At 25.5% G+C, this 13,921-nt stretch overlaps 1 protein-coding gene across 2 annotated transcripts in view; it reads left to right on the forward strand.

The window, feature by feature from the left end:
• Positions 1-11,150: 11,150 nt before the first annotated feature.
• The window catches only part of LOC127795367 (uncharacterized), a 15,376-nt gene continuing 12,605 nt past the window's right edge, over positions 11,151-13,921 (forward strand). The window contains exons 1-2 of one of the 2 annotated variants that reach the window (XM_052326998.1): positions 11,151-11,279; positions 11,421-11,510. In XM_052326998.1, coding sequence (XP_052182958.1) covers positions 11,276-11,279; positions 11,421-11,510 — 94 coding nt within the window. In that variant the 5' untranslated portion in view covers positions 11,151-11,275. The remainder of the gene's footprint in view (positions 11,280-11,420; positions 11,511-13,921) is intronic. The other variant, XM_052326997.1, reaches the window with a different exon arrangement.

Raw genomic sequence — 13,921 nt, forward strand, 5'->3', positions numbered from 1 at the left:
AAAAACTAAATTTAAATTAATTAAATTATATATATAATAAAGATAATTTAAACAATCAATTAATTATATAAATTATAATAATCAAATTTTTAAAATTAATTATCTATACATGATTTCACATCTTTTTCTTGACAATTAATTACCAGATTCAAGATAAGTCAAAATTTTTAGAAAGCAACTAAAAAAAAAACAAATTAAAAATTAATTATTAACTAAAAAACTTAATGTTATGACGATTTCTGAAAAATTAAACTGTTACATAAAATCTGTTCATATTAACATAATTTTACATATTAATTATCCATACAAAATCTGTTCATATATGACTTTACATATTCCTCTTATAATTAATCACCACATTCAAGATAGTAGGTCAAATATTTAACAAAGTAACAAAAATAAAAGTTAAAAAATAAAATTATAATATTTAAGCTATATATAAAATTATAAAAAAATAAATTTAAATTAATTAAACTGTATATATAAAAAATAAAGATAATGTAAATAATTAATTAATTATATAAATAATAATAATCAAAATTTTAAAATTAATTATCTATAAGTTACTTTACGTATTTTTCTTGCCAATAATAAAAATATAAAACATAATAAATTTTTCAAAAAAAATATGATAACATATGATAAATATAAATAGCCTATAAAAAATATTTTTATTTAAAATTATAAAAAAAATAAATTTAAATTAATTAAACTATATATATAAAAAAATAATTTAAATAATTAATTAATTATATAAATGATAATAATCAAAATTTTAAAATTAATTATCCATATATAACTTCACATATTTTTTCTATCGATAATAAAATATAAAACATAAGAAATTTTTCAAAAGAAATATGAGAACATATGATAAATATAAATAGCCTATACAAAATATTAATTTTGTCAAAATAACTTAAACGACTTATTTAAAAAATAAATTTAAATTAATTAAATGATATATATAAAGTAAATATAATTTAAATAATTAATTAATTATATAAATTATAATAATCAAAATTTTAAAATTGATTATTTATACATGATTTCACTCTTCTCCTTGACAATTAATTACATTTAAGGTAGGTCAAATTCTTTTGAAAAAAGCAAAAAAAATAAAGTTAAAAAATAACTATTAACTGAAAAACTTAATGTTAGGATGACTTTCAAAAAATTAAGTTGTTACACAAAATCTGTTTACATTGGTAAATAAGAAACACGATTAAAATTAATTGATTGACGACTAAAAGCCTAATTAAACTAATTAAATAAATGATAATAATAAATTAAGTTATATATAAAATTATAACATTTAAAATTAAAAAAAATAAATTAAATTAATTAAACTATAAAATTATATAGAACTATAACATTTAAAATTATAAAAAAATAAATTAATTAAACTATATATAAAATACAGATAATTTAAATAATCAATTAATTATATAAATGATAATAATCAAATTTTCAAAATTGATTATCCATACATAATTTTACATATTTCTCTTAGAAAACTTAAAGTTAAAAAATAACTATTAATTGAGAATTTTAATACTGGGACGACTTCCAAAAAATTAAACTAAATAATAATAAATAATTCGTTTACATTGACAAACTAGAAACATGGTTAAAACTAATTAGTTCAAAATAAGAAAATACAGTTAAACTAATTAAATAAATGATAATTATTAATTAAGTTATATATAAAATTATACTAAAATAAATTAAAATTAATTTAAAAAATATATAAAATAAAGATAATTTAAATAATTAATTAATTATATAAATGATAATAATCAAATTTTTGAAATTGATTATTCATACATGACTTCACATATTTCTCCTGACAATCAATTACCACATTCAAAACAAGTCAAATTTTTAAGAAAGTAACAAAAAAAATAAAGTTAAAAGATAAAATTATAATATTTAAAATTATAAAAAATAAATTTAAATTAATGAAATTATATATAAAATAAGGATAATTTAAATAATCAATTAATTATATAAATGATAATATTAAAATTTTTGAAATTGATTATCCATATATGACTTTACATATTCCTCCTCGCAATTAATTACCACATTTAAAAAAGGTCAAATTTTTAAGAAAGCAACCAAAAAAATAAAGTTAAAAAATAAAATTATAATATTTAAGTTATATACAAAATTATAACATTTAAGATTATAAAAAAATAAATTTAAATTAATTAAACTATATATAAAAAAATAAAGATAATTTAAATAATCAATTAATTATATAAATAATAATAATCAAAATTTTAAAATTAATTATCTATATATGACTTCACATATTCTTGCTATCTATAATAAAAATATAAAACATAATAAATTTTTCAAAAGAAATATAACAACATATGATAAATATAAATAATCTATACAAAATATTAATTTTGTCAAAATAACTTAAACGACTTATTTAAAATAATCCAATTTTGCCTAAATAACTAATTTAACATAACCTACCAATTAATTATTTTTCAAAATTAAGTAATAACATATACATATATAAGATTTGTATTTTTTTTGCATGATTTTGAAACAAATTAAAAGTTTTAGAATTTTGAGTGGTGGTTTTATTGAGAGATAATGAGAGATAAATTATGGAAAATAAAATAAAAAATTAAATTTATTTTTTAAAAAAATTTACTTGGCAATCGGTATGTGATGGTATTACCTGATATTTCAAGATTTTTTTTATTTAATTTTTTTTATTTTTTTGTAATTTATTTCAATTAAAATTTTATATTAATAATATGGATTAAATCTTTGTCTCTTCATATACCATGCTTACACATTTTCCAAGCATTTTTCAACTGAAAAAAATTATCTACAGATTCCAAGAACTACATGTTTTCCACAAATTTAGACTTAATTAATGATCTACAAAAATTCTATTTTGGGTAAGAAAAAAAATAAACAAAACATAATAAAATATCAAAATAGAAACTGAAAATCGGCGGGAAAAAAGATTTGGCGGCTATTTTGTTATAATATATATATAGATACAATCAATCATATATGAGGAAACAACCCAATTATCTTTATCTTTCTTCCTCTCATCTATTATTATTATTATTTTTTTTTTTTTTTGTCTCTCCGTCATTATCCCTATATCTCACTTTGTCTTTTATTTGGAATTTCTCTTCATAAAGGAACTCAGATCTATTTTTTCTTTTTCTATTTTGATTTGAACACATATTTGAAGGGGAACCTCTTGATAAAAAGAATCTAATTTAATCTACTTTTGTCTCTTTGTTTTGAAGTAACCTAATTCTCAATTCATCCAATTGACGTCGATGGTGATTATAAAATTTTTTAAAATCTTTTAAGAAAAATTCATCAAAAAATAATATGGAGAACGTGTAATACTCAAAATTTTTAAGAAATATTCAAAAAATAAGATATGGAGATTTTTTAAAAAAGAAAAATGGCTTGAGGATGTTTTGGTAATTTGGATTACCATCCCAAAGGTACTTTGATAAAGACGCAAATGCAATTTTCCAAGGATATGGGTGCATGTAAATTGGGTTTTAAGGAAAATATGAGAAAACTAAGGGCTTAGGTAGAAGGGCCAAGACGAATTCAAAAAAATTGGGAGATAAAAGTGTAATTTCTAGAACTTGTAGTGTGAACACAACAAAGACTTATTGTTGTAGTTGAGGTGATAGCTGCAATAGTAATAGGGCTAGGCAATCGATGGCCTAAGGATGCTTCGCCAACAAGATCGACTAGAAAATAATGATCAAGGTGGTGATTTTTTAGTATAAATGGGATAAGCATGAAAATCTTGGTCACTTTGAAAGGATTTAAGGATTGAAATAAAATGGTATTTGCTCTTGAAATGGTGAGAAAAAAGGTTCTTGCTCTTGAAATAATAAGAAAAAGCTCTTGTTACTTTTTAGGCCTTGTGATCCTCAAACTTTACCTATGAGTTCCAACTATGATAAATCATAACAAAAGTTATTTATATTCAAAGCTTGAAATTGTATGTGTTGCCCACAAAAATATTCAAGAGTGGGGTGAATTGGGTTTTTCAAAAATTAATAATTTTATTTCTTTTGAAAACTCTTAAATTTGTGATCTTAATATGTAATGATTGTAGTAGAATTGAAAACAGTAAAATCACACAACCATACAAAACAAGAAAAATTTATAGAGATTTGGCTCTAAAGAGCCTACTCCTCTTTCTCAAGACTTAGCTTGAAGTTCTACTAAGGAAAATCAACACTAATTTTTAATCAGAGGTAGAACCAACATACAATCACCTGCCTAAACAAAAATCACTATCACACTACTAGCAAATACAAATCCCTCACACAACAAGTGAGTAAAAATAACGCATTTACAACTAGAGACAATTACAAACAAGTCACAAACAGTTGAGAATTCCACCAACCAACACATTTCCAGTACTTTGAACATTCTCACTCTTGTTTGAATACTTCATTAAGTTTGTTCTACCTTGAGCCTTCATACTTACCTTATATATATACATATTTCAAACACACTAGTCATTAAAGAAAATGTTAATATAAAATTTAAAATTTAAAAAATGTTTAGGCTTTCTCAACCAATTAAAAAACATGTCTCACATTTAATTCAAAATAAATTTACTTTTTAAATGAGAAATCAAGATTTGAAATTTAAATATAAACTTTTGAAATATAAATGATTAAAATAAGAAACATGTCTAAAAATAATTCTCCTTTAATTCAAAATAAATTTACTATTTTTACATGAGTAAGAGAAAACATGTTTAAAAATAATTCTTCTTTAATTCAAGATTCGAAAATTCAAATATAAACTTTTGAGACATAAATGATTAAAACAAGAAAACATGTCTAAAAGTAATTCTCCTTTAATTCAAAATAAATTTACTTTTTGCATAAGTAAGAGAAAACATGTTTAAAACCAATTCTTTTTAATTGAAAATAAATTTACTTTTTGTATGAATAAGAGAAAACATGTCTAAAAGTAATTCTCTTTTAATTCAAAATAAATATACTTTTTGCATAAGTAAGAAATGCATTTATCAATAAATTTTTGAGACATAAATTATCAAAATAAGAAAACATGTCTAAAGACAATCCACCTTTAATTCAAAATAAATTTACTCTTTGTACCCACTTTTAATTCAAAATAAATTTACTTTTATATGAGAAAGAAATATATTTATATTATAAAAAAAAATTTGTTATCATCAGAATCGTATTTACTTACCCTTGAGCTTAACAGTATGCATTACAAGCAATATGTAAAGAAAAAAAGAAATAAGAAAACTAAATTGATGAGAAAGAGAATGACGATTAGCTTACCCATTATGGAATGTCTCAATTCTTTCTTGTATGGCTCAAGAGATAGCTACCGAGTGAATACTTGGAAAACATGTCATGGGTCCTGTTAGGATTTATGATTCAAAATGTATTATCATTTTATTTGTTATGTGCATTCTGTTTGCATTTTGATATATGCATTTGGGTTTCATCTTACTTACATTTAATTGAAGTTTAAATGTGCATATGTTATGTTGATTATTTTGTGGGCCAAAAGCCATTGGGCCGAGATCTGTTTATGAGCCAAGTCCATTTTTTTCATGCAGCCCATGCAATTTGCCTCAGTCTAGCCTGGTTGCTTATTGCTATATAAGGGCAACTTCATGCCCTAGTTGATTAAGATCGTTTTCTCTTTCATTTTGAAACCCTATCTTCGACGCACATGAAGTGAGACTCTCTTTTGCTTGTAAATCCTTCTCTCACTCGATTGACTTTGGTTTGTAGTAAGATCACACGGTAAGGTTGTATTGTTTTAATCTCTGTTGTTGAATCGCCTAAGGCGTGAGAGTTTTGGTGTAACTGATAGATCAGATTCTTAACACGATCTTGAGATCGGTAGAACATATACTATACTTGTTATTGTATTTGTATTTTGTTTTTTGATTTCAGTTTATGTATTTGCAATACGTTTTGTTTTTGTTGTGATCTTGTAATCTGGTTGTAATTGAAAGCTATTTAGTGGATTAACTAGAGGCGGAGCCTCTGCCGTGAGTATGATTCTTTGGAATCCAAACACGTATCTCGCTGTGTTGTTATTCAGTGTGCGTGAGTTGTGTTTTGAGGGTTTCATTTATGTTTCTATTTTACTACGTTTGCTCTTGGTTGGTTTGGCCGATTAAACAGGGTTGTAATACATTAACAGGTCTATTGTGGGTTTGGGTTTTGGAAATTTCACCAAAATAGAATGATTTTTTCACTAAAATTTATGTAGAAGTTAGTTATATAACATGATAAATCCAACTCAATACCCTAAGATTTGGCGATAAAACACAAAATTCCATGTGTTGAGATTAATAGAAAAGTCTCATGACTTTTAAAAATGAGTAAAGACTTTCTCTCGCTATGAAAAATTGATTGTTAAGTTTTTTTAAATGACCAAAATGACTTTTCATTTACTTATCCAACTATAATTATAGAAATAAAAAACTAAAAGAATAAAATAAATGTTGATTAATGTTGGCTTCCATGGAAAGAAAAAAATAGTAGAAAGTTAAAAAAATGGAAAGATAGATATATGTGGGAATAGTATACAAACATGGAGGTAAGACTTGGGTTTCTTTTCAATGAGGAACTAAATATGGGTTCATCTTCAAAAATTAGTCTAGATTATAGGGAAAACGATGGAATTAAGTTGGGTTTCTATTCAAGAGAAAGCCCAAATTGGCTTGTGCGAGAGAGAAAAAAAGACAAGGATAATTGGGTTTGAGTTTCATCTATGACATATCATTTTCATGGATTACGATGAGTTTTATCTATGACAGATCATTTTCATGGATTACGATGATGGACGACGGACAAGTCAATTTTTTTTTCTCTTTCCACTTCCATCTTTCTTTCTCTTACTCTCATTCCCTCACTTTCTCTTTCTACACCCTATCACCATCATGACAAAAATTGAGAGCAAGAACTTATTGTTGCAAAAGGGTTTATCAAAAATATCAAAATTATAACAAAGTCAATGTCCCTTGTGTCTCCTAGTGTCATTTTTCTAAGTAAAGCTAGAGATTAAGAACTTGTAGTTGCAAATTTGAAGCATGAGTTCTCATTATTTCTCATTCAATTATAGTGTATTAAAGTAAAACCCATATTAAGCAAATCATTTTGACAATTTAGAAGAATAATAAGTGTTAGTGTCTTTGTTAGGCTAACTCTAACACAACTCCTATTATATTATATACAATTTACTCCATATTTTAATTTTGTTTTGAAAATTGTACTTGCTCTAACTACACTATTTATTCTCCTCTTTATTTGACTTCCTATTTTATTTATTTATTAATAAACTTCAATTCTATTTATTTTACCTCGTCTATAATTTTCAATACTATAAAAATTTATTATTTATACACAAAATAATTAAATATACGCAAACACAAAATTAATAATCAAATACACACATACAAAAAATTAATAATCAATACGCACATACATATATAAAGTCAATAATCAAATATATAATATCACTCATTCAATATGCAAATAAATAAAAAATTTCCCAAAAGCACAAATCCAAATATGTGCAAGACGATGAGCTACACGCCACGCAACGCACCCATTGCCGCTCATTCTACTTGTCATCATCGATGGCGTTTTTGCTAGTCGTTGTTGCCATCAGATCTGGTGGTCGTCGCCCCGATTTCATCTTTCGTCGTGTCTACAACTTGTCTTCTCTAGCCAATTTTGTCTTCTACCGCGTTTGGTCAAGCCTTTTATGACGTTGATGACTGTTGTGGTGGAGAGATGACAATGGTGGCTTGGTCGAATTCGATCACCAAATCTGGCAAGGGTTTTGGGTTTTGCCAAAATTTTATCGAGCGATTTTGGCAATGGTAAGCAACATTAGAGGTGAGAATTTTTGTTTGGCTCGATATTATTTGGCTTGGCAAGCGATTTGGCAAACCCATTGGAGTCAACCTTATCATGTAAATTTCTTACACTATTTTTTATTGTTATGTTAGAAAATCAATTCATTCATGAGATTAACTTTCATATTTTAGTAGAAATGTGTTGTACTAGTTAACATGATCCAACATGGGATGTTTTTCGTATCAATAAATGTTGACTTGCAATAATATGATGTTTGATCACGAACCTATACATATCTCAAATCCAAATTTAGGATCGAAATGAATAATAATCTCAAATTTAAGTTTGGAGATGAGAGAGAGAGATTTATGGGTTCATTGCAAAGCTTTCTCTTTCTCATTGTCGTTGGGGAAAAACCAAATTGAACGATCACAAACCTTTATATACAAATTAAAAAGTTATATGTCTTTGCAAATTAAAGAGGTTCAATTAAGAAAGAGAAAGAGAGAGAAATAAAGAGAAAGAAATGATGGTGGAGAAACACCATAATTGAAAAGGAGGGTTCGCTGCCACTTTAAACTAATGTAGTTGTCGAAAAGAAATGACTGTTGTCGCTTCTAATAAATTAAGATAATGTTTGTTAAAATGAGTAAGATAAAGTTGTATCAAGATAAGTTTGAATGCTTTCGAAGTAAGATATAAAATAATTAATTATGATAAGACCGTGAAGCATTCTAATATTTTTATTAAATTATTTGTTAAATTTTTTTAAATGTACTGAAAGACATATGCGTCATTTTTTCTTATCTATAAAGTTTAATATATACTTATCTAGAGAGGTAAAGATAAACATGTTTGGAAAACGCCAGATAAAAAGTTACGTGACATCTTTTTCAATGATGGCCAGATAAATTTAACAAACATATTAAAAATAATAAAAGTTTAGAATGTTTTTCATATCTTATTTTTTTCAATTTATATGTTGATTAATAAACACAACCTAGGAGAGAGATAAAAGAAATATAAAATAGAGTTTAAGAAAAAGAAAAATGATAAATAAAGTTTTTTTAAATATAAGAATGTTTTAGTTATTTTATAATCTTTATATATATAAAAGTAAGATAGTCTAAAAAAATTAATTTCCCCCCAAAACTTGCATTAATAATTTACATTTAGTAATTTACATTAATAATTTAAATTTTCCAATTGTTTTAAAATAATAAGTACTGATTACTATAAAATTAATAATAGATTTTAAATACATGAGTTTAATTCAATGTTAATCATGGATTTTTCAATATATTATTATGTGAATATTAAATATTTAATTAATTTGTCAGTCAATCAAAAATAAATAATATTTATGAGGAATATAAATAGACACTTAAAGTATTAATTAAATCATAGAAAATTATCCATTTAATAAAATCTTATCTTTATATAATATAATAATATATAATATCTTTATCTTTATATTATATATATAAAAGTAAGATAGTTTGAAAAAAATTTTTTTCCCCCAAACCTTGCATTTACTACTTTTTGCATTAATAATTTGTATTTAGTGATTTGCATTAATAATTTAAAATTTTCAATTGCTTTGAAATAATAAGTACTAATTACTATAAAATTAATAATAAATTTTAAATACATGAGTTTTTCAATGTTAATCATGGGTTTTTCAATATATTATTATGTGAATATTAAATATTTAATTAATCCATCAATCAATAAAAAAGAAATACTATTTATGAGGAATATGAATAGACATTTAAAGTATTAATTAAGTCACAAAAATTTGTCTATTAAATAAAATCTTATTTTTATATAATATAATAATATATAATCTTTATCTTTATATATATAAAAGTAAGATAGTTTGAAAAAAAAAATTTCCTCCCAAAACTTGTATTAATAATTTATATTTAGTACTTATTGTATTAATAATTTGTATTTAGTAATTTTTATTAATAATTTAAATTTTTCAATTGCTTTGAAATAATAAGTATTAATTTTTATAAAATTAATAATAAAATTTAAATACATGAGTTTTTCAATGCTAATCATGGATTTTTCAATATATTATTATGTAAATATTTAATTAATTCATCAGTAAATCAAAAATAAATATTATTTATGAGGAATATGAATAGACACACAAAAATTTGTCCATTAAATAAAATTTTATCTTAAATATATAATAATATATAATATATTATATTAAAGTATAATAGTTTGTAAATTTTTTTTCCCTCCAAAAATCTATCAAACTGTTTTTGTCTTTAAAATTTATATTAAATTTGCATAGATTTTTTGAGAAATATTAATAGACTACTTGAACTATTAATTAAGTAATAGAAAAATTGTTCATTTATTTAAAATATTATTTTTATATCTTTATTCTATATACATATAATCTTAAAATAAGATAATCACACAAAGTATTTTGTTAAGTGTCAATTAATGGTGAATTTTTTTTCAAAAAACTTACATTAAATCAAAGGTAGTGATTAATTAATTATTAATTTTACTTTAATAATTATATTATAGTCTTGAAAATATGATATCTTAACAAATTCATAAAAAATTATTTAAGGTTGTCAAACACTTGAATTTTTCAATGCTAATTAATATTTAAGATATCACATTTTAAAACTATGGAAGAAATCAAAATTTATATTTTTAAAGTTTTGTTATTATTAAAAAATTTATTCTTACTCACATTTTAGAATTTTAATTTATATTTATAATATAAGAAATAAAAAAACGAATATTATAATTTTTTTAATATTTATTTATAAATAGATATAATATAATAAATAAAAAATTTATAAGTATTTTACCAATTAACCTATTTAATGTGTTAATTATTTTTTAACATATTGAATGACGGTACATTAAATTAAGAGTGTTCACCATTAGCATATTAAATAGAAAATAATTAATTAAATTTAAATTTTAATAAAAGATTGAGTATTAAGAGAAAAAAATTATAATTATCAATTCTATTAGGATTATTTAAAATAATAAACTTAATTTTTTATTTTTAAATTAAATTCTCTCATCTATCGCACAAGTTTACCACTAGTACTTAATTAAAATTAATTAATTAATTATAGGATAAAGTTGCAATATAGTATTAAATCTAATGAGTATTTATTGTATTTTATAAAACATTAAATATAATTTTTGCAATTATTTCAAATCTGAAGGGTATTACACGTAATTTTATCTTTTCATCTTTTTTATATAAATTGGAACGGCAGAAATTTTGTTTGATAAAGAAACCATTTCCAAAACCCTAACCCCACCGAGGGTCCCTCGTAGATTTGGTATTCGCTCGGTCGCTGTCGCCGGACCCGAAGAGGAAAGACCTGATACCGTCTCCGATGGGTAAGCTAATTTTCGTTCTTTCCCTTATCGGTTTGGTTGTCCTTTTCCTTTTTCTTTACATATCGCTCCTCATTGTTGAGAATTTCGTGCTGTGAATCTCAGTAATTTTTGTTATAATGTTTTGGGCTTGAAAATGTGCAGGTAAAGCTTGTGGATCGCGAGCCCGTTCCGGCAAAGTGAGCGGGGCACCGCCGACGGTGGCGAAGGAAGGCAGGAACAAGAACCCTAGAGGTGGGCCTAAAAACGCATCCAATATACATTCATCTGATTTTTGTGAGACTTCAGATTATTCGTAACAAATTTTTCTTTTTGCTTCTTTTTTGCGTAAAGTTTTATCGGAAAAATTCACTTATTAATTTCTGCAATCTGATTTTAGTTTCTAACTGTAGTTATGAGAGTCATATATACTACTTGTTCTGTTTATTTGGTGGAATGCCGTTCTGCTCTGTATTTGGAGTTTGGATTTAGTGGAGGAAGAGTAAAAGGTAAAGGAGCACCGGAAAAATTGTATTCCCTTTTTGCTTTATTTTGATGATATGTTTCTGATATTTAAATGCAATCTGGTTTTATCGGAAGAATTGATAGTATGTTTCTGATATTTAGTGAAGTGATGATAAATGGTGAAAAATGGAAGGGAAATTTGATGATAACCATTTTTTTTTCTAATATCATTTGCCTTATTATGTGAGTTGAACTTTTGTAACTTTGGTGACAATGGTAAGTTGCTGTTTTGTGATTGGAAAGTCAAATGCTCGAGTTGTGGAAATAGTAAGCTAAGGCTATGTATGAAAACCAGCATCCCTCAACCTTTACAAGTACAGGCTTGTTTATTTTTTTTTATCTTTGTTCCTCATTCTTCGGGCAATATTGCCAAATATGCACGTGCGCTATGTGGGGTTGGAATTCACGTGTTTTAGATTCTTCAAAAGTACATTTTTCTTAGGGCATGCAATTCCGGGGCCCTCAAATTGTTACCCTGTGTGACTTGAACCTCTATATCTAGAAATCATCACTTTAACCCTTAATATGATGTCAAATGCTAGATTTACCCTTGTAATCTAACATTGCTAATGGAAAGAAACAAATGAAGTTGACCACATTATAATAGGTCATTCTATTTTCTTTCTATTGATGGCTATACCAAACCCAATCACTTTCTTTTTGAACTGCCGAAACTCCACCACCATTCATTCCAGCCCTCCTGCTCTTTTTCTGCGCCTTTGATCTAGCACTTGGCTGCCTATTAACTAGTGTATATATCTTTCAAAAGTAGAAGATGGTGTGGATCAACCAGAAGAGTGCGCGTAAATGTATTTGCACCCACCAAATCCATTACCAAGACTAGCCAGGCTACCTTCACCAACAACATCAACCTTCTTCCAGCCAGACACATTGTCAAAATCTTACCTATTCGTGTCATTAAATAGAATCATTCAAGCTCTAACCGTAATTGGAAATGTTTTTCGGCCTCCAACCATCATCATTGTAACCCAACCAAAATCTTGAAATCCTCTCTGTAATAAGGTGTGGTAGTTTTTGGAGCCAAAAGTATAACTTTATTACCCATCTTTACCGTAGATGAATTTTTTAACTAATATTCCACTTTTTAAAAATTGCAAAAAATACCATCTTTCCAAAAATATTTACCGGCCTTCCACTTTTCCTGCCATGCTGGAGAAAGGGCCAGCATGGATGTTAAGTAAACACAAAATTTCCTGTGTCCAATGGTCTGGTATAGAACCGCTTGTTATAATGGCGGTTCTATGTCAACACAAAAAATTTTTGTCCAAGTGGAGGAAAGTTCAGGAATATTAAGAGCTGGTTGCTAAAAATAATAATTGCTTGCGTAACGAGCTCTTCATCTTTAAAGGCAATGTCATCATTTAAATGCCCATTGCTTAAAACCCTAACCTCTTCTTCTTCTTTCTCTGATTGTTCTTAACAAACTCACCAAGGCTCCCATTTTCTCTGCAACTAAAAACCCAATAATAATGAAGCTCTCAACATATTCAAATCATATGCATCAAGATCTCACCAATCTCTCTTCAAATCGCATGCACCAAGCTCTTGCCAAACTCTCTTCAAATTGCATGCATGATACTCCTTATACTTCTGCAAATCATCTGACCTAGAACCTAGACATATATGTTCTATGAACTTTCATTGGGAATATATATAGTTGCCATAAGCAAGTCGTGCATATATATATATTTATATTTGCTGTTATTGACATTATTCACAATATTGTTTCCCACAAGTGTTCTTGACATTTTTTGCTGACAGTTTCTGTGAGCAGGTGTTATCAACATTATTTGCCTGCATGGGACACCCATTGATTTTCAGAAATCCTAAATTTGACAAGTGTTCTTGTCGTTTTTATGCTTCATAAATTTTGTCCTTGATATTTTTACATTTAGCTCTTAGGACCTAGAGCAAAACCTCAGATTTATAATATGCGTCATTTTGATTCAACCTTCTTTCTAGTCACTGCTGTGTAAAACCACTATCTTGTTAAAGGCCAGGCTGCAAAATCAACAGAGAATTCTATTACCTTCTCTTTCTTTATATGTGTAAGTGCTGGATTCCTCATTTTGTAGTTGTTCATGAACCAAGATGAGAAAACTCTTAACTGAGAATCCTTT

Source organism: Diospyros lotus, chromosome 2 (assembly GCF_014633365.1).
Source record: "Diospyros lotus cultivar Yz01 chromosome 2, ASM1463336v1, whole genome shotgun sequence".
Lineage (NCBI taxonomy): Eukaryota > Viridiplantae > Streptophyta > Magnoliopsida > Ericales > Ebenaceae > Diospyros > Diospyros lotus.